General features: G+C 44.5%; 2 protein-coding genes across 3 annotated transcripts in view; one reads left to right on the forward strand and one right to left on the reverse strand.

The window, feature by feature from the left end:
- Window positions 1-196: 196 nt before the first annotated feature.
- On the forward strand, window positions 197-4,558 carry LOC107227711 (cysteine sulfinic acid decarboxylase). Its single transcript, XM_015668927.2, has 8 exons — window positions 197-342; window positions 900-1,084; window positions 1,476-1,770; window positions 1,838-2,026; window positions 2,106-2,170; window positions 2,238-2,427; window positions 2,495-2,664; window positions 2,783-4,558. Exons 1-8 carry the CDS (start codon window positions 211-213, stop codon window positions 3,027-3,029), a joined length of 1,473 nt encoding a protein of 490 aa, XP_015524413.2. The 5' UTR covers window positions 197-210; the 3' UTR covers window positions 3,030-4,558.
- The window catches only part of LOC107227708 (semaphorin-5B), an 86,382-nt gene continuing 63,790 nt past the window's right edge, over window positions 3,579-26,170 (reverse strand). For both annotated transcript variants that reach the window (XM_046744174.1, XM_015668925.2), the window contains 14 exons: window positions 25,907-26,003; window positions 11,700-11,907; window positions 10,954-11,159; window positions 10,776-10,875; window positions 10,142-10,341; window positions 9,354-9,611; window positions 9,030-9,257; window positions 8,660-8,942; window positions 8,124-8,490; window positions 7,595-7,674; window positions 7,134-7,448; window positions 6,550-7,006; window positions 6,017-6,225; window positions 3,579-5,931 (listed from right to left, as the gene is read on the reverse strand). In XM_046744174.1, the coding sequence (XP_046600130.1) occupies window positions 5,725-5,931; window positions 6,017-6,225; window positions 6,550-7,006; window positions 7,134-7,448; window positions 7,595-7,674; window positions 8,124-8,490; window positions 8,660-8,942; window positions 9,030-9,257; window positions 9,354-9,611; window positions 10,142-10,341; window positions 10,776-10,875; window positions 10,954-11,159; window positions 11,700-11,907; window positions 25,907-26,003 (3,215 nt within the window). In that variant the 3' untranslated portion in view covers window positions 3,579-5,724. The remainder of the gene's footprint in view (window positions 5,932-6,016; window positions 6,226-6,549; window positions 7,007-7,133; window positions 7,449-7,594; window positions 7,675-8,123; window positions 8,491-8,659; window positions 8,943-9,029; window positions 9,258-9,353; window positions 9,612-10,141; window positions 10,342-10,775; window positions 10,876-10,953; window positions 11,160-11,699; window positions 11,908-25,906; window positions 26,004-26,170) is intronic.

Genomic DNA, 26,170 nt, shown 5'->3' on the forward strand with positions numbered 1-26,170 from the left:
ATTATCGCTTACGATTCAAATATATCAATTATCGCGGATAGTGGAATTCTCGAGTAAACTCTATGGTGAATAAGTATACATCATTCCCACCGAGCGCTTACGGGCGGTATTTCTACTCGAGAGCTGTCGAGGCTGCTAAACTAAAGAAGTGGGAGCTACCGTCACTCAGAAGTCACAGACCTTTCAGGTTTGTCAGGAAGAGCAGTCGAGATGTCGTCTCAAAGCAATAATACGACGCTCAAGATTCTTCAGGACATCGTAAAAATCATCGTCGATGAAAACGTCCTTGAACCACCCGAAAATCATCCCGTTGTCGAGTTTCTACAACCTGAGGGATTGAAGGTGAGCGATACTCGCATCGGTGCATTCGAATTTAACAATTTTAAAAAGCGCGCATAACGTTCGATACCGTGTATTCGCGCCTTATTTTCAGGTTTAAATTCTTTACAACCGATCAAAGTAGTCCGAAATTTTTCGGACGACAAAACAGATAAAGTTTTACGTTTCTAACATCGTCTGAATTTTCTTTGAAAACCAATGTACAGTTACGCGTTAATTCTTTCATTAGTACAATAAACTTGAATGGAAAGAAACTACAATTCACGACAACAATCGTTCGTTAGGGTCAGTCATTGCTCCGCTACTTGCGTCCCCATTACGGACCAACAGTAATGTAGTTTGCATTGATTTACGACGTCGCAGATATCGTGCGTTACACCCGACGTTGTGCGTTGATAATGTTCTCCGTTTTCTTTACGATGGTAGCGTTACGCAGCAATAAGCTTACAGATCGTTGGGATATCCGCAAACTCTGTACATTATATGCGTGGTAGGCTTTCCTGCCTCGATCCACAAGGTCAGACTTTACCCGATCCTGTTTTTCACACATCTAAACACAGAATGAGCTGTCCGTGGATCTGGGCGAGGATGGGACGAGTCATGACGAGCTGGACAAGGTGCTCAGACAGATTGCCCGCTACTCAGTGAAGACTTCGCATCCAAATTTCCACAATCAGCTCTATGGCGGGGTGGATTCGTACGGCTTGGCCGGAGCTTGGCTGACTGAGGCCCTCAACTCGAGCCAGTAAGCATGTGTGGTTATTGCTTTAGGCGGCGATGCGCCACTCTGTCAAGGAGCCTTTTAGGTAGTGAAAAAACCGATTTGCAAGGATTTTGTAGTACGTAATGGTCATCACTGTGACTTCAACTTGTTGACGTAGCAAGAAGCAATTCACATTGTGCCTCGTTGACGAATGGACAACGTGGTGTTGACGTGAACTTCTGGCAACTGATGCGAAGTCCATTTTCTCAAAATTTACTGATAAGTGCATCTTGCTACTTTAGCAAGTCAATGTCCCGGTGATGGCCTCCGCGTACTGTAAATTTCATACGGATCGGTATGCTCACTGCTTGAAGGTCTATTTTCCTCTCACCTTACTCGGAAACTTGAATGACTTCAACCGACGCAATTCTAGGTACACCTTCGAGGTGGCTCCGGTCTTCACTCTCCTTGAATGCGAAGTTCTTAGAGTCGCTTTGGCCCTCTTCGGGTACCCGAAGCATCCCGAAGGCGACGGGATCCTGTGTCCAGGCGGTAGTATCGCCAACATGTATGGGATGGTTTTAGCTCGGTACAAAAGGCTGCCGGAGGTGAAGACCAAGGGTCTGAGCGGGTCACCGCCACTCGCCTGTTTCACAAGCCAGGCTGCCCATTACTCCATAAAAAAAGGGGCCCATTGGCTGGGTCTGGGAACCGAAAGCGTCTACCAGGTGAGATGTGATAGAGCGTCAGGAAGACTGATTGGTTCAGAGATTCATAAGATGCTTTTTTTCACAGATAAAAACAGACGACAAGGACCGCATGCTTCCAGGAGAATTGAAGAAAGCCATTGAGCAGGCCAGAAAAGATGGAAGGCTGCCGTTTTTCGTCAATGCAACGGTAGGCACAACCGTGCTGGGCGCGATTGACCCGTTGAATGAAATCGCTGAGATCTGCAAGGCAGAGAACGTTTGGTTGCACGTTGACGTGAGCATTGAACAACAGTTTCAGGAATAAACAGATCATTGAATATTCACAGTATAATCAGACTTCGTAATTTTCGTAGGCCTGCTTAGGAGGGACTCTTGTTCTATCCGGGGAACGTCGCGACCGACTGATCGGCGTGGAGATGTACGTTCAGAGAGAAATAAGTACCAGCTCTCCTTATTCCAAGGTCATGAAATATTTTGTTTTCCAGGTCAGACTCCGTTTCATGGAATCCGCACAAGCTGCTAGGCGCTCCACTGCAGTGTTCGTTGTTCCTGGTGAAGGGCGAGGGTTCTTTGCACAAGGCGAACAGCGCGGCGGCGAATTACCTCTTTCAGCAAGACAAGTTCTACGACGTCTCTTGGGACACCGGAGACAAGAGCGTTCAATGCGGTCGCAAGGTGAGTTGAAGAAACCGGTTCGTCAAATTCTGCGAAAATTGTATACCTCTAATTAACGATTCGACAGGTTGACGCCCTCAAGTTGTGGCTGATGTGGAAAGCCAAGGGCACCAATGGACTCAGGAGAGCTGTCGACCATGCGGTTGCGGCGGCCAGGTACTTCCAAAATCAGATAGCAACTCGCCGTGGATTTCGCCTTGTCATCCCTGAGGCAGAGTGCAGCAGCGTTTGCTTTTGGTGTGTAATTATAGACCATCCCTGAACCAGGGATTTCACTTGTCTTTCTGACCGAAAAGAAAAATAAACACACTTAGAATTTCATCATAATTATTTCTCGTTCTCCTGTGTTCTGTAGGTACATTCCACCGAGCATGAGAGGCCTCGAGGAGACGGATGAATGGCGAGAAAAGCTCTACAAGGTGGCACCGAAGATTAAAGAACGGATGGTCATGGATGGTTCATTAATGCTTGGATATACTCCTCTGAGTCACAAAGGGCTTGGTAATTTTTTCAGGATGGTCGTCACTTGTAGTCCTGAAGCCAAAGAATCTTCCATGAATTTTGTCATACAACAAATAGAGAAGTTCGGTCATGATTTATGATATATAATAGAGTTATTGTTTTTTTCCCCCTAATATATGTGCGGGGAAGCATAGTTGAAATTAATATTATACCGCGTAATAAACGAGTGATGAGATTTCGTCGCGATTAGAAGGGGCGAAACTTTAGAAATACTAATTACATACAAATTATTGTATACTTGTGTTTATAGCTTGCAAAATCTCTTATAAGGGCACGAATGAATTATGATTAAATATATGGTGACGATTAAAGCGGAAAATAAAATGCACGATTGTCTACATGAAAAATAAAGTCGCAATAAAAACTTCGTACATATAATTAGGGATGTATAAACGGCTAATACAGTTGGTAAGTATAAATCTTAAAGGTTATTATGAAGTTTTATAAAGTTAAATTGTGGCACCTGTGTAAATGTTCGCAAACATAGCGTACAGATCGTTATATAAATCAAATAACTCGTAAGGTTTACATATAGTATGTCATAATATAAAATGCTGCGTATATAGACATACGAGGTGAACGTGAAACGGGTGATATTAGATATTACACGAATCACATAAAAATGCCTATTTACGTATTAACGCTGGATTGATTCCACGATATTTAATAGGATTATTGAGATTTTCCGTTATACTCTACGTACCATATTCTCCGTTATGTTAACGCATGTATGTACTGTGTAATTATTAACTTACGGTGGTAAAAATCAATAACTGATCGGTCACTACGCCGCAATTACTTCTTTAGTACAGTCAATAAGTGACTCAATATGAGTCATATCTCATCTTTCATGAGTCCACATAATATACTCATACGTATATGCACTATATCTAGAACACTAATAATACCTTAATCAATTATTTATTTAATATAATAATATATATATATATAGGTATATATGTATATATATATATATATATATGTATACCTATCGGCTTAAGGCACCATTCAATTCATTCGCTTGTATATCCCTTACGTCCAAATGCATAATGCGGCACGTCATACGTTCTGAAAAAATAATTAATCACTAAACATATATGTACACATAAAATCCAGAGATGGCACTAAAATGTCACATTTCAATACATAAATTCGAAAAACGCGATTCTATCAAAATAATGATATACATGTATAATGTATATAATTATATATAAACTATTATAATACAATGTACGGTATTTACATAACAAATATATATAAAACGTTTTTCTTTTAATTTCTTGACTTGATCGTTAAATATAGATGTGTATATGCGTAATATATTAGGTGTCGCATTAAAATTTCTCGATTATCTTCGACGCGCACGTAATATTACGGGTATTACAATATTATAGTGATTTTCGTGAACCTTTATACAAATGTGTGGTTGAATGCCCGTGCGTTCCAGTCAATTAAATTGTAGTAGTTTCAATTCCTGTTTTTTTCTCCACCTTGTTGAATTTTTTCAATCTAATTTGTTTCAATTAACTTGATTTACTTGCTTTGTAGTTTTTGTTTTCTCTGTGCTTTCGTTAAAATATCTATCATCTTATTTTTTAGAATAGATTCGTATTCACACGAAAAAAAGTTAAATCAATTGGCAGTTAGAATTGAATTCTCAGCTGCCCGAAATACGATTTCGGAACTAATGCAAAGACAAGGCGCCGGGAATACTTAAAATCGATCACATACTCCTTATGCTTGGTCAAATGAATTATTTGAAAGAACAATTATATCTCAATAGCGTGCAATGATCCTTTTAGTTTCGAAAGTTTTTTTTTTTTTACTTTTTCTTATTTCACTCATCGAATTCCACTATACTTATTAATTGACGTTCTTGCATTATTGAGCAACTGTTGATTTTCTTTTTAATCACTAGTTTAAAGTATTACATTAATTAACGATAATATTTTATATTAAACAAATAATGAAAATGCTACTGTTAATAAGGCACTTATTATTCCTAACTAATACCTCGTAACGGATATTCAAATGTGAATAAGAACATTTCTCGATCATGGGGAAGATTAGTGTAAGACCTTGAATTAAAATACTTTGAATAAAATATGAAACATATTTCGCCATGGAGACCGTATTCAGCCGTTAGTCATTAAAATATGTCCGTCTATAACCTAAGCCTATAAGCAAATACGCGATTCAACCATGTTTTAAATATTGAAAAATTAAATGACATCAGGTGTAACAAAATGTAAGTAAATACAGAAATTAACATGGACTAAAATGAAACGAAAGGAAATTGGTTCGGAATTACGCGAACGGAAGAAGAGAACAAAAACTGTATATAATGAAAAAATAAAAACGTTCGTTTGTAAAATCTGCTATATAATATAATAATAAAAACAAAAATAACGGGGAAGGACAAAAAAAAAAAATACCGGGAATATCTGTTAACACTACAGAATAAACTTTTTTAAAAATCTAAGCCCACGCTCGTTACACATGCATAGATTTGTCATCGCAGGGCAAAACGATCCTTGTCTCGTTCCTCGATCATTGAACAAATAATCTGCTAATTACGTTTGAGACATTATCTCCGTCCAACTGGGTCAGGCTTCCGCATCCTCATACGGACTTTCCGTTGACCCATTTCCGCGTTGGATAATTGTCGAAACGCCATGCGTCATTTTGCACCCAATTAACCGCAAGTGCATTCTTGATCCTCGTTCCTCAAGTGTCATACTGCCGCTCGTTACTTGCGCGGCAATTTCTCGAATCTCAGTAATACTTGTCTTGGTCCAGGTCAGCCCTTATGTGCGGTTGTCCATGACTGTTCCTCTTCAGGGTTGCGGACTCGTAGTCCAAGCTCTTCGGGTACAACTTCGGACTTCCCAGTCCTCCGTTAACGTTGGGATTGTTCTTGGTGCGAAGCGTTCCGTTGCCGTTTGTGCTTCCAGAAAAACTTGGCTGGCGTTTCGTGTTCACCTGAAATTTGAACGTCGACGTTAGAGTCGAACGCTTACACGAAAGTGCAATGCACGCGTCATCAGGAACCAGTCGCGACCCTCACCTCCTTCAGGGGCACCGTAACGTACGGATTCTGCTTGCTGATGTAATGCGGGCTTCCTGGAACTCGCGGCTGCCGGCGTTTTTGGTAAACGAAGCATAGAGCTCCGGCCAACAGTATTCCAATCACGAAACCACTGATGCACCCTCCGACCACGGCTCCGACCGATATACCAGCAACATCGACGCTTCGCGGCAGGGCGTTAGAGATGTCTGAAAATAGCAATCGGTTCAAGGGTACAAAGTTTCAGACCGCTGAAAAGTACCTCAAAGTTGTCCATCACTCTTAAAGAATGCAAAGATTAATAATTTCCTATTATTTTGATCAATTCCGTTGGGATAAGTTAAAGTGATAAAACTCCAGTCTTGCATTGAAGATTGGCGTACCAGCTTAAACTCAGCATGCCATACAATTATCTGCCTGTCTTGCATTGAAGATTGGCGTACCAGCTTAAACTCAGCATGCCATACAATTATCTGCCTGTCCACCATCGAAATCCTACAAATACAAAAATTACTAAGCAATTTTCCACCAACCATTGTCCATCCAGTCGACGGGACAGACTCTGGTTTCATGGGCGCGTTCAAAAGCGCAAGGTTCCTGGAGACAATGGCGTTTCCGGTGTTGTTGCCCCTCCGAATTGCAAGGAGTCCAAGAACTCCACTGATCCCAACCACGAAGATATTCGCAGCTCGGCATCTCGCAGGTTTCCCTTGCAGTCGAGGGCCCCTCGCAGCCGTTTTCCGCGTCTTCGTCATCGTCCAAATCCTCGTCCTCGTCATCGTTACCAAAGCTTGTCAAGCACTTCCTCGTCCGCCATCGAACTCCGATACCGCAAGATACCGAACACTCGGACCAGTCCGTCCAGCAGGACCATTGCCCTGCACCGCTGCTCTCTCGGCATGGTTGAATGTTGCAGAACCTTGACTGCTTTGAACTCTCACTCGAATCTGCTTCCGCGCTCTCGCAGAGTGGCGACTCGCATTGCCTTATCTATCGAGATAATTGTTATTTGTTTCAATTCTCATCCGGGGTCCTTGGACAACTCAATCTAATGCATCACTCAATATTTGTTTGTAATAGCTGGCAAGTGCAAATCAAAAATTAATTCCATTGTTACCCTGTGCTGAATGCCCTTCCCGCATGTTCGTGTACAGGTAGTCCAGGATGACCATTCGCCCCAGCCATCCTCCGAAGGTTCGCTCGGCCCAGCGCCCATGGCCTTCAGGCATGATCCATCAGAGTTGCAGTATCGTTCCTCTTTCGACATTTGGATACGAAGTCCAGACGGGTCTTTGGTCTGAACCCGACAGCTAAAGCGGTAACGTTTTTCCGTGTAACCGATAGCTGACACGGTAGAGTTTACCGGAAGCCACGGCGTCATTGCAGAGGATCGTTTCTCGTCCTCGCATTGATGCGTGTTACAGTCCTCGATCTGGATTGACAATTCGGACCAAGGATATACTTGATTATTCCAATTATTGTACGAGTCGCAAGTACCAGCCTCGACACTCGGTAATCAATTGTGTCAAGCCATCTGTATAAATGTTGTAATTTGTCATTGAACGAGGTTTTGCTCACCTGGAAACCGCAGCCTGGACATTCCGCGCCACCGTCACTTGGCAAAGGATTATCACACGTTCGCCTTCTCGTACGAATTCCTGAAAATATAATGAAGCGAAAGTTACTTCAAGTGTATCAGAACTAGTGCTGTGAGATTAATTGATTAATCGGCAGCTTTGAGTGATCGTTTTGCCGAATAAACGATTAATCGACGATTTCGGTTAATTGTTTTTCCGACTAATCAATTAATCGACAGGCTCGATTCATTGAAGTTGCCGCATTAAAATTCTGCAGGTCAATCGGTATAGGACTCGCAACTGACACTAAATTGAACGGTATATAACTCGATTAATCGATTAATTGAAAACCCCATTAATTGGAACTACAGATTACTCAATTAATCGCATAGCACTAACCAGAACACAGTTCAAGTTCTGATTAGCAAGATTAAAATCAATTATTATTGGGTTCGAGAGATTTCCATATTGCCTTCGGCTAGTTGCGTCATTCGAATAAAATACTCGTAAAAAAACATGTGGATTCTCACCTCCCCCGCAAGGCCTCGAGCACTTGTCCCAAGGTGACCACTGTGACCACTGTCCATTTTTGGGAGGCGGCGCAGCCTTGGCGGGTGTTGGACAGGGTGGTAATTCGAGGCAGACGCTCTCGGTGTGATCGTATCCGACGCAAACTCTGCCGCCGAATGCAGGCGCGGGATTGCCGCAAGTCCTGCGACGCGTCTTCATTGCAAAACCGCAAGTTTGAGAGCACTCTGACCAAGCTGACCATGCCGTCCATTCGCCGTGCACCGTGCAGTTGGACACCCTCACCTTCGTTCCCACGCAACCCGCACCACCATGTTTTGGCGGAGGGTTATTGCACTCTCTCGTCTGACACTGGCACATATCGGTGCTCTACGAATATGAATTTTTTTAAAAATTTTTTAGGGATTTGTATAAATTTTTCTCCATGAAAATAAAGTTCGAGCTTGAGAGAAGTTGCGTCTCACGAGCACCTTGCAGGCTTACGAGGAATCGGCTCAAAATCGCACGCACTTTCCACTACTATGTACGCGATACCTACCTCCCTAGTGTCTTCGTAATTGTGGCCGTGGTGAGAATGCGGCATTTGTACCGCGGTTCCGTGTTGGCACGGTGCCCATGCGCTCCATGAGCTCCATCCTCCGTCAACCGGGTCTGTCAGTACTGGACAGTGCGTGGCTTGCTGGGACCAGTGAGTGTCGAGATAAGCATGCGACGGTATGGCAGCGCACTTTTGCGTCATGTCGTTCCAGCCGCAGTATGGTTCCTGGGAATTCAGGCAGGCCTGACGGCCACGATGCCGATGACACTGAGCGGCTGGTATCCTGAAATGTTTCAAAATACAGGAGCTCAGGACATTGAAAAATGGTCGAGGAATCGGGAGAATACGTTGCTCAGTCGCGTCGCGCTACCTCAGAAGACCGTTCTCCATTCCCACGTAGAGGCTCTGAGTGTCCTTCAAGAACTGTAAGGTCCTTACGGAGGATGGCAGTGGGCCCCAAACCTCGAGGACGCAGGTTTCCTGGGTCCTCGGTAGAACGGAGATCTTCTTGACGAGCCCCTCCGTCGTGGCGACATAGAGAACCGTCACGGTCCGGTGAACCTTGGTCGGAGTAGCATCGACGGCAATGTGCGTGAATCTGAGTGAATCGGTAGAAAAATGGAAGAGTTCAGAATTGGTACAGAGGTCTTTGAAAGTCATTATTCAGGAAGAAAGTGAAGACACAACTGTTTACCTTTCCATGGTCGTCGTATGGAGCGGTTCCAAAGTGGCGCCCTGAACAGCGTCGTCCATGAGCTGGTACCGCTGAGTGTCAAGAAGCTGGTTGGCCGCGTTGGTTGTCGGAATGCCGCAGTGTTGTCTGTTGCGATGTGCGACCGGTCTGCGTTCCCATGCAGAACCAGAGTTCTCTTGATGTTTGTAGGGCCCGTTGAACGAGGCGCTGATGGCGGACATGTTGAAGGCACAAATGGCGGAGCCAGGGATGCTGTTGCTGTTGTGTGAGGTGAAGAGTAGGAACATGAGCGTGGGTTCCGAGTTGGGCAACGTCGGGTTGCACATGAAATAGACCGCGTTGCTTATTGCCGATAAGAACCGAGACGAAGAGAGCTCCGTGATTCTTCAGGCAAGTTGGCGGCTAATTGATCAAACGCCATGAGCAAAGCTCGGCTAGCCGCCCACATAATTAAATCCGATCCGCACGACACGCGATCGCCGGCGCTTTTATTAACGTGTTATTAAACGGATTCAGATCCTATCCGTAACACAATACCGAAATGATTATCACCCGTTGCACCCAGTCAGCTCCGTCACCGTGGGTGGCCACGGCGGAACATCCTGCAGATATTCGACTCTGTTTGATAACGGATCGATGTAGCGTGTAATGCTACCAATACCTATAGCTGACCACCGGGTGTTACTGCCATTCGGTAAACCTCACGGCTGACGGTCTTCCGTCTTATCGCAACGTTTCAAGGAATATTCCAACACTCTTTCATTCGATCAATTAGCTCATTTAATTACCTTGGCGTTGTAAATGTGGCGTAGACAATGCCTTCCTCAGGCTGGTAAGCCGCACCCTGTATCTCGTCGTAGTAGAACGGAAATTCTCCTGGCAAGGAACAGTTCAATCTGGCCTTGCTAAAGGTCGTCCAGATATCCTGCATCATTGTCTGACCCCCAGGATCATTTTTGCACACCCTGGCTATCCTCGAGTAGATTTTCTGCAGAAAAGAAATACCCGTTCTGCAATGTCTTGAAGTGTGATTTCGATGATGCAACACCATGTTCAGTGACCTATCACGACTTTGCATAACTCAAAGACTGACCACAGTCTTACAACAATTTCATCAAATGGATAATAACTTGGGGATAGAATCTGCAGAATCTGCAATAAAGTGTGCACCTTCGGTACGGCTACTACTGCAACCGTGTTACGCAGCTAGGCGACCTTAACGGTAGAAATAAAGGAGAAAAAGTGCGTTAAAGGTGCGCGCTAATGACGCGTCAATCAGCATTCTCGGATGTATCACGTAACGCCAAGAGGAATTATGTAACGGTTCGTCCGCGTTCTCGAGCACAGGTGTGGTGCTCATTCATAATGACAAACGTCATCATCGTCTGGATAATCGTCATCAGGACAGTACGTGTAACATACCTTTCCGCAATTCATGTACTCCACTGCAGATTCCCTGAATAGAAAATAGACGTGGTCCTCGGTCTCGAAGCTGCCAACGAACTGTGGGTCGTTGAGCCATCTGGAAATTCGAAAAGCGTCAGTTGAGCAATCGAGTCAGTTGTGAAAACTCGCGAATGAAAAGCGTTCTCAAACTAACCTTGGATCGTATTGATGTGTCCTCAGAATCGGAGTAGCCAGAGTTCTGTAGATGGCCGGATGAGCCCCCGCGAAATCGGTCGGTGCCCCGGCGAACAGACCTCCGGATGGTCCCATGGCGAGCAAGGCCGTGACATTGGCGTGGGGAGAATAAGGGCACATCGCAACGCCCGCCATCCACGTTGTCACACTGTTTATATTCTCGATCTGCAAGATAGAGCAAATGGAACGAATGGTTGTCTTCTGTTCTGTCTTCCCCTGTCTTCTTTTCGAAATGCCATCGGGGTGACGACACATGTGTATTTTTCATTAATATTTTTCTTCTTGTCGAGGCAGTCAACCGGGTAATCATACATCCATGTGCAGAGAGTCGATATGACTGCAATTACCAGCAATTGCGAATCTTAGCTGAGTATTTCTGATTCACGATCGAAGGACGTGATCGCAGCGGTGATACCACTGTTATAATGGACGCTTTTACGCTCCACAATTACCGACGACAGCTCAAGGTCAAAAAAATATTCGGTTTACCAGCACACGTTGTTGCAGCTAATCACGAGTCATGACTATAATCGGCGATCAGGATGGACCGGACTTACGTAACCAGGATTAATAGAATCTGAAGGTTTTCAAGGCCTTCTTATATCGTTGATGACCAACGGCCCCTGATCCGGCAACTCGACCAAACCAGCGTCAGATCTAACAGTCTCGAAGAAAAATAAAATGTAAAAATCTCTCAGTTCTCACCTCTCTCCACGTGCATTGGGGACTGAAGGCGTTGGTGCCACAGGCAAAGAGGCTTTTCCCGTTGCTAAGTACCACCTTGATGTAGTTGTGGCAGTCGTCGGCGCTCTGTCCCTTGTCCTGACACACGGTTGCCTTCTCCGGTGGCGCTGTCCAGGGCGCGTGCTCGAGGACAGTGAGTGGGCTGAGCGTTAGTCGAAACAAGTTGTCCCTGTAATCAGAAATCGAGATGGTCGATGTTCAGAGATAGAGTACCGGACAGAGTTTCCAAAGCAGCAGCGTTTATTCGGACGTGACGATCAGTCTCGAATTTCACGTTACACGTTAGGTATGCCTGACGTTAAGCAAGTAAAAGACGTATGTACCTCAGGAGCTACGTGCTCGACAAGAAAGCAGTTACACACTACCAGTTAGGAGGTGTGTGTACCTATAATATATACCATATAGTTCGAAAACGGTTGGTAAGCGGTGATTTCTATGCAAAGATGTAGGCAGAGAGGCGGCGGGTATGCGTTAGTTAGACGAGTGACTTTCGTGGTTTTCATCTCCTCTTATTGTGAGAAACGTTGCTGAGAATTACAAACGCACAGGTGCACTATTCGTCCCCTTACGTGTAATATGTTTCAGGAAGCATTCATTCGGGGCACGTATGAATCATTATGTCAGCTGTAACTGAATTTCTTTTTTTCTTATCTTTTTTCTATTCACGAGAATCTTGGCAGGCCAGTTTCTTTTTTTTTCTATCGCCTTACGAGCGTCCGTTTGGTCGTCCTCCGTTCCCGTCCTCGTTAAAAGGGACGGTAACGGAGCATAGCGGGATTGTTGTCCATACTAAATATGTCGGGAAGTACCGTGGGACAGGCTAATTGTACCCGCATAACCAGCCGGGTGAATTAAGTAGTTGGTAAATAACAATGGAGTGGTTGAACAAGTATCGAGTAACGATTTGTAGAGGACATTGAGTTGTAGCGGCTTCCGAACGAGACGTTGCTCAAGCGAAACATATAATATGCAGAAGCTGGCACTCTCGATCGAGAAACCATGTGAATCTACGTTGAACAGAATTGTCGCGATAGCGTAAAAGGCAGGCGCCGATCTGATGTCGATTTGCATATACCGAACGCGCGTGCATCGCGGGATGATACAGCGAAAGAGATCGGTAATCGATCGGTATCTAATGGATCCTCCACCGAGTGTTATAAATAAATCAACGAGTAGACAGGCAGTCCCTGATCCTTTTATCTTTTATTTTTTCATCATTTTCTACACCATCGGGTACCGGTCAGCGACCATGTCCCAAACAGTCCCTGATCTACAACTGAACCTGAAGCGGAGAGACGGCAGCATTCCTCGATCGCTCCAGGAGTTCTCTCTCCAAGTGGCACTGCGCGTCAGTGGAAAGGGAGATACGCGATTCGTAAGGCGTGCAGTTTTACACGCGTGCACGCGTATGGTACGAGAGGCACGCGTGCGTCGGGGCGAGAATTGCATCGGTGCGATGGTGAAAAATCGGCAACAGCTCGTACGTCCCTGCATCACGCTGCATTATGCACATAGCTCTCCGTCCGATTGGGAGGCAATAAATATGGCAAACTGCAGCGACTATAAATTATCATCGATTTATAAATAGTCCCTACTTATACGCCTGAGATCCCGGTCACGTTATCCTTGCGTTACACGATGTCGATTTAAATTCGTCCGTATAATATACGTCGCGGTTTTTCTTTCTTTTCACTTTCAACTTTTTTTCAACCTCCTATACGTGCACTTTCCGAGGACAAATATCCCGCCGATACCGATTCTCCGTACCTAATATGTTCGGGGTGAGCGAGAATGACGAGAGGTGATGGAACGGGACTTTTTTAAACTCCGATCCGTAGTACTTAAGAACCGTAGTTAATTAACCACTTCGTCTTTTCGGATTAAGCATCTCTGCGCGACGATTCTGAGCCTGATTGACTTTAATGCCCGATGATCCGCCTTAGCTCACACTGCACTGATGTTGACCAAATTATTTATTGAAAGAATCTTCGATCGATCGTAAATCATCGACAAGATGCTTATCTTACTGTAAATGCGACAAACATCATGTCCAATTTCACCGTGATTGCAAAATATATTTTACGCAGGTGTGCAGCGTTCCGCTCCTATTAAAGATGGCCGGTAAAAACTTTACAAACAAAATACGTCCATCGAACGAAGAATCGAAGAATTTGTACCGGTTTCGGAGTGGATAGGAGTATTAGATCAGGATACACGGCAGCCGCGGTCAAGAACCTGATTAATTCGCGATATGAGATATTGGCACTTGTATCGAATCGTTCGATTAAATTAACCTGTTCTCGTAACGTGCGCACGCAGTCGCGTTCAGAACTACTAATTGCCAGATTAGCATTATGTACCGAAAGAGAGAGAGAGAGAGAGAGAGAGAGCCGAGCGATTCATGAACACGTTATAGGCGCTGAACAATCAATTCCGTCAGCTTCCGTTAGTGCGCCAAGCGTATAGTGATAACAAGAATTAGACGTGTACAGGTAAGAAACGCGTGTGAGTGTTGCATATCACATACGCATCGGAGGCTGGTTTAACGCCCACGCGTTTGTTTTATCTGTGAGTTAGATCGTGACGAGAGGAAATATCAGCTCATTAGTACAAAGGGAAACTTGCACACGGTAGGACCGAGTCGTCGTATTACGGTATTAAAACTAATAAGGTGACGACAGGTTCACACGGCCCTGTTTGCAGCGTTGGGCTTATTCACGGGTAATTGAGCTGCGCCCCACGTGCGACTCGATACCCATTCCCGTCAATTCTCTCTCCTCGTTCTCTCTGTTTCTCCCGGTTTTCCTCGCCGAGACTGGAGCGCCTATAAACGACGACTTTTCTAGCGCCAGAAAGGAGCGCGGCGCCTGCGTAGGCGAATCTTGGTCTACGATTGCTCCAGCGGTTAATAAATAATTATTATTAACAGCGGTACAAGTGCCGGCCGTTGCATTCCAATTAATAACGCTCGCCGTGTCTCCTGTTCTTACAGAGACCCTTGTGCGGACCAACATTCCGGAGGAATGGAACCTCTGGATTGCACGCGTTTCCGTTAACGGGACAAAGTCACTCATTGTCACAAGGAACATGACAAGCCGAGAGCTGTTTCCGCCAAGCATTGTTCCCGCGATTAATTATTGTCGTCGACGCGGCCGAGAGTTGTTTTCGAAACCTCGTCGATGAAGTTTCAATCAAAGGTGCGGGGGTCAAAACTTAGAAATTTGAAACATGCAAAAATAAAATAACGCAAGATGAATTGTTCGAAATCTTGAGTGAAATCTAACCAGTGACACTTTGGAAAATCAAGGTTTCGAACGATTCATCTTGCGTTATTTTATTTTCGTATGTTTGAAGTTTCGAAATATTCACCCTTCCAAGTTTTGACCCCCGCCATTTGAAACCTGACACTTTGGTACTCGACTAGCGATAAAACAAGTTATTTCAGAAAGCCTGTAAGATCCGTTCAATCTAATTACAACGAAATTTCGAGAACGGAGCGGAAGCACTTGAGAAATGACAGATTGAGATCTGTCGGTCGAAGGTGGTGAGATATTCCATTGCTCTAATTCCCGGGTTATCATTAGGTTGGCACCACCAAGCCGTGCCGTATGCAGCACGATTTGAGACCAACTTGCTGCCCACCAATTTATCAGTTAGAAGAGCGAGCTGGATGGAACATACGTGATGTCACGGTTGCGCATGCTTTTAAGTACCCCTGTGAGATGACCGACGAGAACCTCGGCACTAAGAGAAGCGGCAGTCCAGGGTTGTGGACCACGTCGGCTTTGAGAGCGCGCGTCGTTCCTACGTCGCATTGAAACAACATTGAAACAGATTACTTCCTGCTCAGTACGTACGTCTCTTGTAGTAACTACGACGCAACGCGGCGCAAATACACTTTACATTGCATACGTTTATACTTTGCTTATAGGACAATTACGAAACTCTCTGTACGGCTCTCTATGCACACAGCTCGCAGAGTTGCGGCTGCGGTGCAGTTGGCGAAAAGAAACTGCCTGCGGTAGAAAATATGAAACAAGAAATCGGTCGGTCTCTACTTTGGCTGTGAAATCCAGGAAACGATAAAATTTATAGCCTTTAATGGTTTCTTCGCGATTTCACCTTTCTTTCACCGTACACGGAAGTCTGCTGCCAAAATTTTCAAGATCGCCAAAATTGTTTAAAAATTAAGAAAACAACGGACATTTTTGTGAAATGAAAACATGAATAAACGTTATTATCGCAGAAATAAATGTCAAGTGTAATAATCAGTTGCTGGTTTTATCGAGGCGGGAAACTCGAACGTCTGGTAATGACTAACGGGAAGAAGCATGAATGTTTACAGTGTATATGTATACGTGTATATAGACGTTTAGTTTCTCGTTAATAATAATTTTTTGTTTCCGTTCAGAGTAATTTTCTACTCAACAATCCATGCTACATTTCTTGCAGCATTCCAAGTCGCTTACACGTTACGGTATAATAAAAACAATTTTACCGAAGTATAAAAATAATATTTACGTGAGTTGTAGCTGCAGGTATTGCAAATTCCTTTTCTTTTAAACATTGTAGAATTTATCCACCACCCTTTCCTCCGATTACCAATGCATGCGACAACAACAATAACAATAATAATAACAATGCCTGGAATCACAGCTGCGGCGTCTATTTTAGTCAGGTGAGAAGTTGTGCGGAATTTGCCTTTGCTCGCGACATGATGCAGAAAAGAAGAAAAAATCCACATAATCCGAACGTCGTACAATGCCCACGATAAACGAAACGAAACGGCAAATATGCAGATGAGTGGGCGCCGATCGTTGCGGCGTCGCGTTTATACGTCTACACAAGAACCGGTGAAAGAAAGAGAGAAAGAAAGAAAGAAAGAAAGAAAGAAAGAGAGAGAGAGACCTGTCGATAGAAATAGCACCGGTGCATACAGAGCCCGATATTGCGGACGCGCTTTTCGCACGATATGGCAAAAAAAAGAGGCTGAGAAAAGAGATGACGAAAAGAAAAGAAAAGAAAAGAAAAACAAAATGGAACAAGAGCGACAAATAAAAGCCTGGAAAATACAGCACCGTGCGTCGGGAGAGCAAAGTTAGTGCCGGAGATAAGCCGCACCTGAGGCTCTCTATCGCTATCTTTAGAGGCGTGGTCCTCGCGCTACGATTCTTATACCCTCCAGCTTAACTCACTTGCGGACTTACCGATATCCTCACCGTGTACTTCGTTTATTTTATACGTAACATATGTATATAGATATTTACACGAGGTACCGCACCGTGCGATATAATAATGCAGCCGATATTTATTCATCCCATCTTACATACGGATATTTGTCTTCTCAGCTCTTTGCTTGTAATTTTCTACCCGATCAAATTGCCCGTAACATAGTTCGTAACTTTTATTGTATAGAATTCTGTAACAACACGTTTATATTGCAAAGATTTGATTGAAAATCGTAGATATTATACGAGTATATGCCAATTGTTGTGTGAAATACGAAAGAAGTGATTTTTTTTTTTTTTTTACCTTGTAACTGAATTTTTCATAATTTATTCAAAGCCAAGATAAGCAGTGCATTAATCGGAATAAATTTTACCCGTCGTTCTTCTCTGTCAAAACTGAATCGAGGCGGTGCGGCCGTAGCCTCGATAAGGTCCGTGAATCGCATTGGAGAATTAGCATACGGGCATAAAAATCCTTGTAAGCATTTCACGTCGTTGGATTTGTGCAGGCGTGCACAGGCTTCGCTTCGGCAAGAAGAATCAAGCAAAATGAGATGTAATTGCTCGTTGCGGTCGGGCTTGTTCGGGGTGTGCGCAGCGTATCACCGAAACACTGTTATTACACGTCGACGTCCCGGATCGTCGTTGCAGCGCTAATATTATAGAGCTGCGCTATCGAGATGCGAGGAGGAGAAGTATAAGATAGATGTATACTTGCGTCGTGGCTCGTGGACCGTTTAATATTTATAAGCGTCATGGATAAGCCGGCAGCCCAACCATCCCCCCTTGTAAAAGCGAATTCTGCGGTGCTGCAGCTCGGCGCCATGAGAGCCGAAGCTATCGCAAAGGGAGATCGGATTTGCATGCGCGAGCTACTCGCCGAGTCTTAACGATCGCACATTCGGGCTCTTCTTCGCGAATCTGCATAAATCCAACTCGCGGGCGCTAAAATCCCATCGCGCCGGTTCGCTTAATTAAGCTATCTCACCGGCTGATATTCACCCCATCGAAATTTGACCCGGGATCGCGATTCGTTACACCTGGAAGCCACGAGTGGAATAAACAGGCTTCGGTATCACGATTCGCGTGGTTGAACGTGACTTGAATATATTTTAATGCAGGATTGTTGATTTTTTTTTTGTCTTTTTTTTTTCAAGCTTCCGAGTATCGATGCTTAGTCTGAAATTTGGGAAAATTCAAAAGCAACGTGAAAAGTTATCGAATTCTGTGACTTAGGCGGGTGTTCAATATTCTAAGAGAGCAAAGTTCATTTGGTACAAATCATCCGATTCTGAAAAAGGAAGGAACGACCGAACACGCCGATTCGCTAACCGGAACCCGAAGCAACAATCGCATTCGCGTATCGCGTGTAAATTCGCGCGCTTTCACCGTTGCAGGAAGGCATTACTTGTACGGGAATAGCAAGGGTGCCCGGAGGAATAAAACTTAACGCCTGTCAAAATAAGGCATTTCGTCCCGGTTGCAGCTCGGACCATAAGTTAGTCGGCTTACTTCAGTCGCCACCCTCCAGCAGGAAATCCCGACCGAGGCTTTTACGCGATTAGCGTCGGCACCGGGTCACCCGTCTAGACGCAACGTCAATTATTAACCAGCAATTCTTGCTTATAGGTTGCTGGAGAGTTATAGGATATAAAGCTGCAGCCTACACTAGACTACCTCGTTTCACACGTATGTACGAATCTACGATCAGTTCCCGTCAGCGTGCAACGTGCCGCACTTTCTCCCTTCTTCTAGTTCACGAAAAATCGACAGTGAAATGAGAAAATCGACACGTGTGTGCTCCGTTGGTTAAATTAGATTAAAAAAAAAAAAAAAAATCGTCTAAAAGAATTGATCGGAATTAAAACGGGTATAACTATCGACTCGATTTATACAGCAAGTAGAGTTTTGGATTTCTTACGAAAAATTAATCTAGAACCGAACGTTTTTAAACGGATCGAATCGTGTTTATGAAACATTTGTGTACGCATACAAAAAGCGAGATAATTTAAGAAAAATGCAGTGATTTGATGGGGAATAATATCGTAGTAGTCAGTAAATAAGAAACATGTATTTCAGTCAAGAATTCCCAATTAAAACCATTGAGAAATCTCGATAGGTTTAAATTATTTGTTGCAACCAGGTTTGATAATAATATAAGTATTTTTTAAACACGAAATTCAAGAAACAAAAATTCGAATCCACGATGTTTCCAAAATCGCCAACGGACGGATGACTGCTGAAATTGCATACCTTCGATCGTAAACTTCTTCCTTCTCAACAGGCACAAATATTTTTCGAAAAACGACAATTATTTTTGACTTGTAGAAAAGGCTTTTCTCCCCCGATTCCTTTGTACGAAAAAAAAAATCCTCCTTTTCATCTCAAAAGTTGCAGCAGGGCCGGCATATCGGAGTGTGACAAGTCCAGAGTTCCAAAAAGAACGATACTCGACAACATCTTTTTCCTCTTTTTATCTTTCCTCCGTGAGCGGCACGCGACAGTGACTGTCGCGTATTCGTCCCGAGATGCCGGGCGTGAGGTAGACAAGGCGTTAAGATTCAGAGATCCCGAGAGTCGGCCGTGGGCCGCGGCTACATGCGGCCCACGTCGCGAATGCCGCCAGGCCCAACTCCCAACTCCCAGGTCCCAGATCCCAACCGTTCCGACTCCACCGGCAATCGCGGGTCCGATTCTCGCGCGAGAATTGTGTGCGTGCTTGAAGCCGGTGCAGCAGAGGCTATAAGGCCCAGGTAGAGCCTCCTTAGAAGGCGATAGGCGGGGCCCGTGAAGCTAACGCGAGTCTCCTGGCATTACAGATATCTCTCGGTGCAGTGCGCGAAAGGGATCCGCATCTTCTCTTTCCTCCGTTCGAACTGCAGCAGCTATTTCCAGCCTCCTGGAGAAGGAAAGTTTGCGCATCGATCATCTTGGCACCAACGATTACGGCTGTGGCTCATTCGCCAGGACTTGACGATCGTAAATTCGTCGAGATTCAACGTCGAAATTATTTCTGCGCGTATGTGATGATTGTAATTAGAGATCATTTGGTACATGGGCATGTATTCGTGTACCATGAAAAGGGATTATTTTCAGACTTCAAATTACCAAACAGATAAATTTCATTCTTCTCTTTCTCCTCCATTGATTTTACTCAACTCTGCTACTGGGACACATCAGAAATATCAAATATTCGGAACATAGTAAAAAAATCGAATAATAAACCGCATCAAAGGTATTATAACAATCAACGAATTCGCGCTGCACAACCTTTCGCTCACGGAGTAGTACCCATTGGGTAACTGTACATTGAGCATAATGCGTGTATGGAAATCTCGATTCGAATCAGATTTCCCATTATAGCTGCACGGGATTAAACGCGGCGGCTCGTGATTTTCCGCAAGGCTAACTCCGTGATGAGTCGTCGTTAAGAGTGGCGAGCGTTGCACATCGAATCAATCCGTGATGCAGGTCTCCGGATAGGTACCGCGGAAGGAGGATTGTGACGCGATGCATTCAAACGCGTTATACACGGTAAAACTGGTAACAGCAACACGTGATACCAACGAGCACACACGGTGGATATGAAACTGCGATGTAAATCTGGAGTAGGTACCTACAGTACCCATTCCAACTACACATTAGGTACCGTCATGTACCCAACGCGTGCAACGCTAGCTTGTGTTAGCTTGCGTTTGTCGCTGACGGCGACGTTTCCTGTAAAGCACGTTGCTGCACACCCTGATGCACATTTGCAGAGAGAAACTGTTTTTATTACTGTCAAGTATCAGGCGTGCACGTCCCTCGACTCGACCCACCTTGATATACTGCACGTACGCTGGAAGGTTCATCGACTTGCGTGCATATTGTATCGTTAATACGTACAGGCTCCTTCTTCTTCGTTGACCGGAAGTTATGGGTACAAGAAAGTCGAGAGGCCATGCCTCGCAAAACCCCGTATATCGAACCTCGCAGGCCTCGTACCTTTTCATTAGCGGTTCATTCGACTTTTCACGCCTCGATTTGACGTGTTAGGATAATATTTCACGTTGTGAAATCAGTATTATTAATAGCCACCCTCTATATACATTCAGCAAGATTCGTCAAAACTTCCGTTGTGTACGTATAAGAGCTCCGCTACGTTTTTCTCCGTCTCATGCTAATCGACCCGTCGCAAGTTCATTGATATTTAATTCGTTGTACAACGGCGTTCGTAACAAGAGTGTAACACCGAGCTCTGCGCAATGACGCGAGTGACAACAAGAAAGTCACAATGGGCTCAAGGTGCAGAGGGATGTGGGAAGGGCCGAGGTTCGGTGTAGTTTGCATATAATATATCGAGTGTCGTACCTGCAAGCTCGTGCGTTACGACACGACGACGTCGCAGCCAGCAGACGTCAAAAAGTTAAACAAATACGGGGTGTGCCACGCGCCTCGTAACAATACACAGTGTGTAGGTATGTACATGGATCTAGGTACCGCAAAAGAAACGCAACCTCCGTCTCCTCTCCTCCCGTATCCTCTTATGTTTAGGATAACGTGGAAGACGCAGGCCCGAGTTGGCGCGCGGTTGAGCTTTATTACACCTCAAGCACGCGTGATGATCATCCATTGTGCAACGCTTTCTGCAGCGACAGGTATTATACGTAGACGTGTACCTTATTGTTAGCGCAGAGTTGCACGGACAGTAAGAGATTCAAACACGTAACGATTGCCTATTGTCGTCAAAGGTTGTGCTCGAATGGGAGGACATCGGATCGAGGAAGGAAGAAAGGAAGAAAGAGGACCACAATCAAGTCATGAATTTATCGGGAAAAGGAACAGATTTAGTTTAAGCGAAGTGAGACGAGCCCCGCGATGTTCAGCGGCACCAACGGTAGCTGAAGCGGCGACTATGCGAGTACCTGTATATACGCACATAATGGCAAGCAGGTATTCAAAACGCGAGAAAGATTTGAAAATAAACGATAGTCCATATGCTCACGTATTACAGGTATGTATACCGCGGATGTACATAGTTAGGTACTCGGAGGACAAATCGACTCGTAACAATTTGTCCCGGTTGTAAAGCTATGCCGTGCATTCGTCCATACCTACACATCCAACGTACCGTCTTCTCTCGGTGTGTAATCCACGTCCACAGCGCTTAAACTTGGTCTCACTCGCGTGCAAGCTCGGAACTCACGATTAGCCGCTGCGCCGTGCTGTTCTTTGCCACACGTTGAGATATTCACGGCATTTTTCTTCCTCGCCCCCTTCGGGTATATAACGTGTCACCTTCTATTAATCAACACTCACACCTGTACTCTGAAATCGCATCCCTGAGTTCAGGGGAGTCTGTTATTTTATTGCAGGTATTCATCACCGATCCAGTCGACTGCGCAGCAAATTATAGCGGATGATCCGAGCTTGCGATTTGGATACGGCGTCTCAACGAACCCACACGGGTGGTAATAAGTGTAAAGAACGGTACGTCGATCGTACGTACGTATGTACAGTTAATTACGAACGGGGTCGAAAATCCGCGAAAATTAAAACGTTCAGTTTACACGTTACTGTATTTACGTATAATACGCAGAGAAAACACGTACGCGTATAAACTGCAGACGTATAATAATCGCGCCCACGCAATTAGCGACTGGTGGACCGTGCGAGAGTTGGGCTCCGCGTGCATGTGTGTATATGCGTTTTTAAGCAAACGTTGCATGCCTGATGCATAAAGCATGCGCACGAAGCCGGGGAGAGCGATGGATGTGATATTAGAAAATAGGACACACCCGAGGCCTATTAATAGAACGATAGTTATTAGCCCCTGCCCACGTACCCGTAGGTCGGGTAGGTGGATAGGTATACAAGGTACGTTACGACATTACCGCACCGAGCACCTCTCTTTTCCCGATCGAGATGCAGCTTCGGGCTTTTTGCACACACGCACGCACACGCGGATAAATTGATAGGATAGGACAGGGTAGATGTAGCCACGCAAGTGCTGCACGCGCGTTTACCTGTCGCAAACCAGATTGCTCACGTCGTCCTCGATTTCTTTCAACGAAAAGTTGTTTTCCCCTGCTACACATACGTATGTATAATATATGTATATCTGCAGCCCGATAACGACCCCGCGTGGCACCGATCGCCTGTCTCTCCGTCTCCTGCCGCAGTGCGGAAATTTTATGTCCTACCTTTACCGGGTTCCTTTTTAAGATTCTTTATTCATTTTTATTTTCATCACTGCAACGATCGTTGGATATATTAAATTGAATACGCCTCGCAGCGAGATTTCTTATAACCTGTGTTGTAAAAACTTCGAGGTAAAATTCAGAAACCGTTATATTAAAAAGGTTTCAGACGAGTTGAAATGTAATAGTTTTTCGCTCGATTTCGACATGTGATTACGTCGGATCTTGATTAGATTTATTAAATCTGTATGCTCGGAAGCCTCAATGATTTTCTTAAAATTTTTGTGTACTTTTACATGAAAATCACCGTATAATCCTAAGAACATATTATTTCGATGTATACTCGATGTGCTACTAAAATATCGCAATAAAATCACCAAAAAGTCTTGTCTAATTATTCCCAACTGACTTTAACCTTCTTAATTTTCATCCGTCACCAAAGTAGGTGTAAAATTCTAATTAGCCACCGCGCAAGCTAGAGTTGAAAATAAAGCTCAGCTCTTCGCGAGTGTAATTTTTATTACATTGGTGGGAAATTGAAATACCTAAAAAAAAAAAACGCTCAAACTACCGGTGCATAAATATAAGATTTTAACGTACTATCGTCAGGGTTGATTAAGTTGACCAACGAGTTCCACAGGAACAACTAAAACGCGCTCCAACGGTCGGCAGTAATAGTAATAGTAATTTTTGCGCAACGTTATACGGTAAAGGGCCGTAGTTCCTCCGGGGCCTAATGAGGCCCTGCGCGTGGGTGCGAGTTTACGGCCGTTATAATGCTCGCGAGTTAAGTCCCGATGGAAGCTGAATGCGGAGATTTTACAATCTCCGGTGAAACGTTGGGCAGCAGTGGCTGCAGGGGTCCGCTCTTCTCCTGGATCGCGTATCCTTCCTTTTCCCTTTCCCCCGATGACGAGAGGCGGAGAAGGCTCTGAGAGGCACGCGTCTCGCCACCCACACGTAATAGCCGCGCGCAACGCGCGCTGAAGACGCGGACCTTCTCCGGCGTGCATCGGGGCCCGAGAACTCGACGGCGGGGCCTTATCTTGGGCAATCCGTGCCGAGATGCTGCGCGGGATTTAGATAATTACGTAAAACGTTGCCCGCAGCCGTACGGCGCCGATTTTACAATGTGAAGTCTGTGTAGGTATACCTCTACCTACATACTTATTTCATCCTCTGACTTTGCTGCCTTTTTATGAGTTCCTTATTCCTAAGCTTTTTCGTTTTTTTTCCCCTCTTACGACGTACGGAATTGAAATTTCATCAGGAGGACAAGCCTTACGTTTTGTCTGTACTTTTTCTTCTCTCTATCCCTTTTCATCGTAAAACGGTCCGAATATATATATTTTTTTCTTCTTTCTAGTATAGATCTACCAACACACTGACGCATAATGTTACACTGCAGGCATGCGCTTCGCGTTCCTCAAATTAATATCTCATCTCTCGACCGACGTAAATATGTGTATTTTATCCACAAAGATATTCCGATAGTCGTTATATTCAACGATCGGAATGTAATGGTATAATCGCTATTTACGGGATATAAGATCGTTTAAACTATCTGCGGGAGAATTGAAGTTTCTTAATTTATTAATCGTCGTGTAACCTATAACTTACTCAAGTGCCGGAGATCCATTTTTATCCAACAGACCACACCGCACGATATATGTATATTGACCGGTAATGTGCTTGAATGTCGATCTAATGTTTTCCGCACTTGAGTTCGAACGAATTTTATCTGACCATATTTTAAAGAAATAAATTGCCATTAGCGTCGCGTTCATTTTTTACGCTCTTGCTTGGATCATTTAAAAATTTTCCCAATCTCACAACGGGCATCATTGGAATTTTTTATCTTCCGGTCAGATGGGTATGGATAATTTTGATCTTACCGAGGCTAGCTTTAGTCCCCCCTCAAGAACTTTAGAACCTCAAATCCAGAAGCAAAATATCGTGTACATGTAGAATGAAGTACATTGGAGAGCGTGATATTTGGCCCGGTTTATAGCAAAGTGTCGAGGCGAGGGTGTTTTGCGAATATAATTGTTCTGTTGTGTCTGGAGCCGTGCTCGCGGTATAATTGTGCGAATGTAATAACCGGCCGAGGTTGGTTAGCGTTTTGGAATCTGAGAAGGCGCGCTAGAACGTTTATATCGTGCAGAGACGAAACGAACGTTTGCGTATAAAGAGACGGAGCCGGCCAATTACCGGGAATCTATTCTGAGATTAGAAAAAAGAATCGAACGGCTTTAAGGGGCTGCTGCCTCCAGAAGCCGAGTATGAGAGAGCCGCGGTATATCACACATACACAAATCGGAATCGTGTGTAGGTATATGTAATCCAACGGTCCGATAACGAGGAGTATTTACGAGACACCCGAAGTCTATGCGCCGTGAAGAAACACGTTTGCATACTAGTAGGTAAGATCCGAGCCGTAGGGAAATTGCGCAGAGCAACCAAGGGCCGAAAAAATTCTTAGTAAATTATAACCACAAGCTGTAGTGGTATAATAATGTAGACTGTGAAGACAACACCGAGCGGTCAGTTTTTCCCTGTATAACTTGGACCAATTTTCAGTTCATACTCTTTTTACAATATTCCAACGATAAACATTTCCGACGAGATATAAACAAGAAGAGATGAATGCGCAGAAAGTAGTTACGCGCGGCGCATGACTCATTGCGAAGCTTTTTCCTTCTCCTCAACCTTGTATCCCGAGTTGATTTAGTGTAAAAATATGAATATTACCAAGACTTACCGAGCACCGACGAAGACCTGCTGCCTCGCGACGTCGAATAGTAGCTGAGAAAAAGAGGTAACGCCGTTCATCTGGAATAGATTGCTGTCAGCGAGATCTGTAAAGAAGAATGAAAGAAAAAGCTTGCGTTAAATTGTATTTCACGTATAAAGCAAAGACATGCATGGACCTGATAATACGTGTACGAGCTGACGATTATAACGGACATTCGTTCCCGCAGCAAGTATATACAAAGTTACCTACCGAAGGTACGTGTCTAGTCGC

This window comes from Neodiprion lecontei, chromosome 6, assembly GCF_021901455.1.
Source record: "Neodiprion lecontei isolate iyNeoLeco1 chromosome 6, iyNeoLeco1.1, whole genome shotgun sequence".
In the NCBI taxonomy this organism is placed as follows: Eukaryota; Metazoa; Arthropoda; class Insecta; order Hymenoptera; family Diprionidae; genus Neodiprion; species Neodiprion lecontei.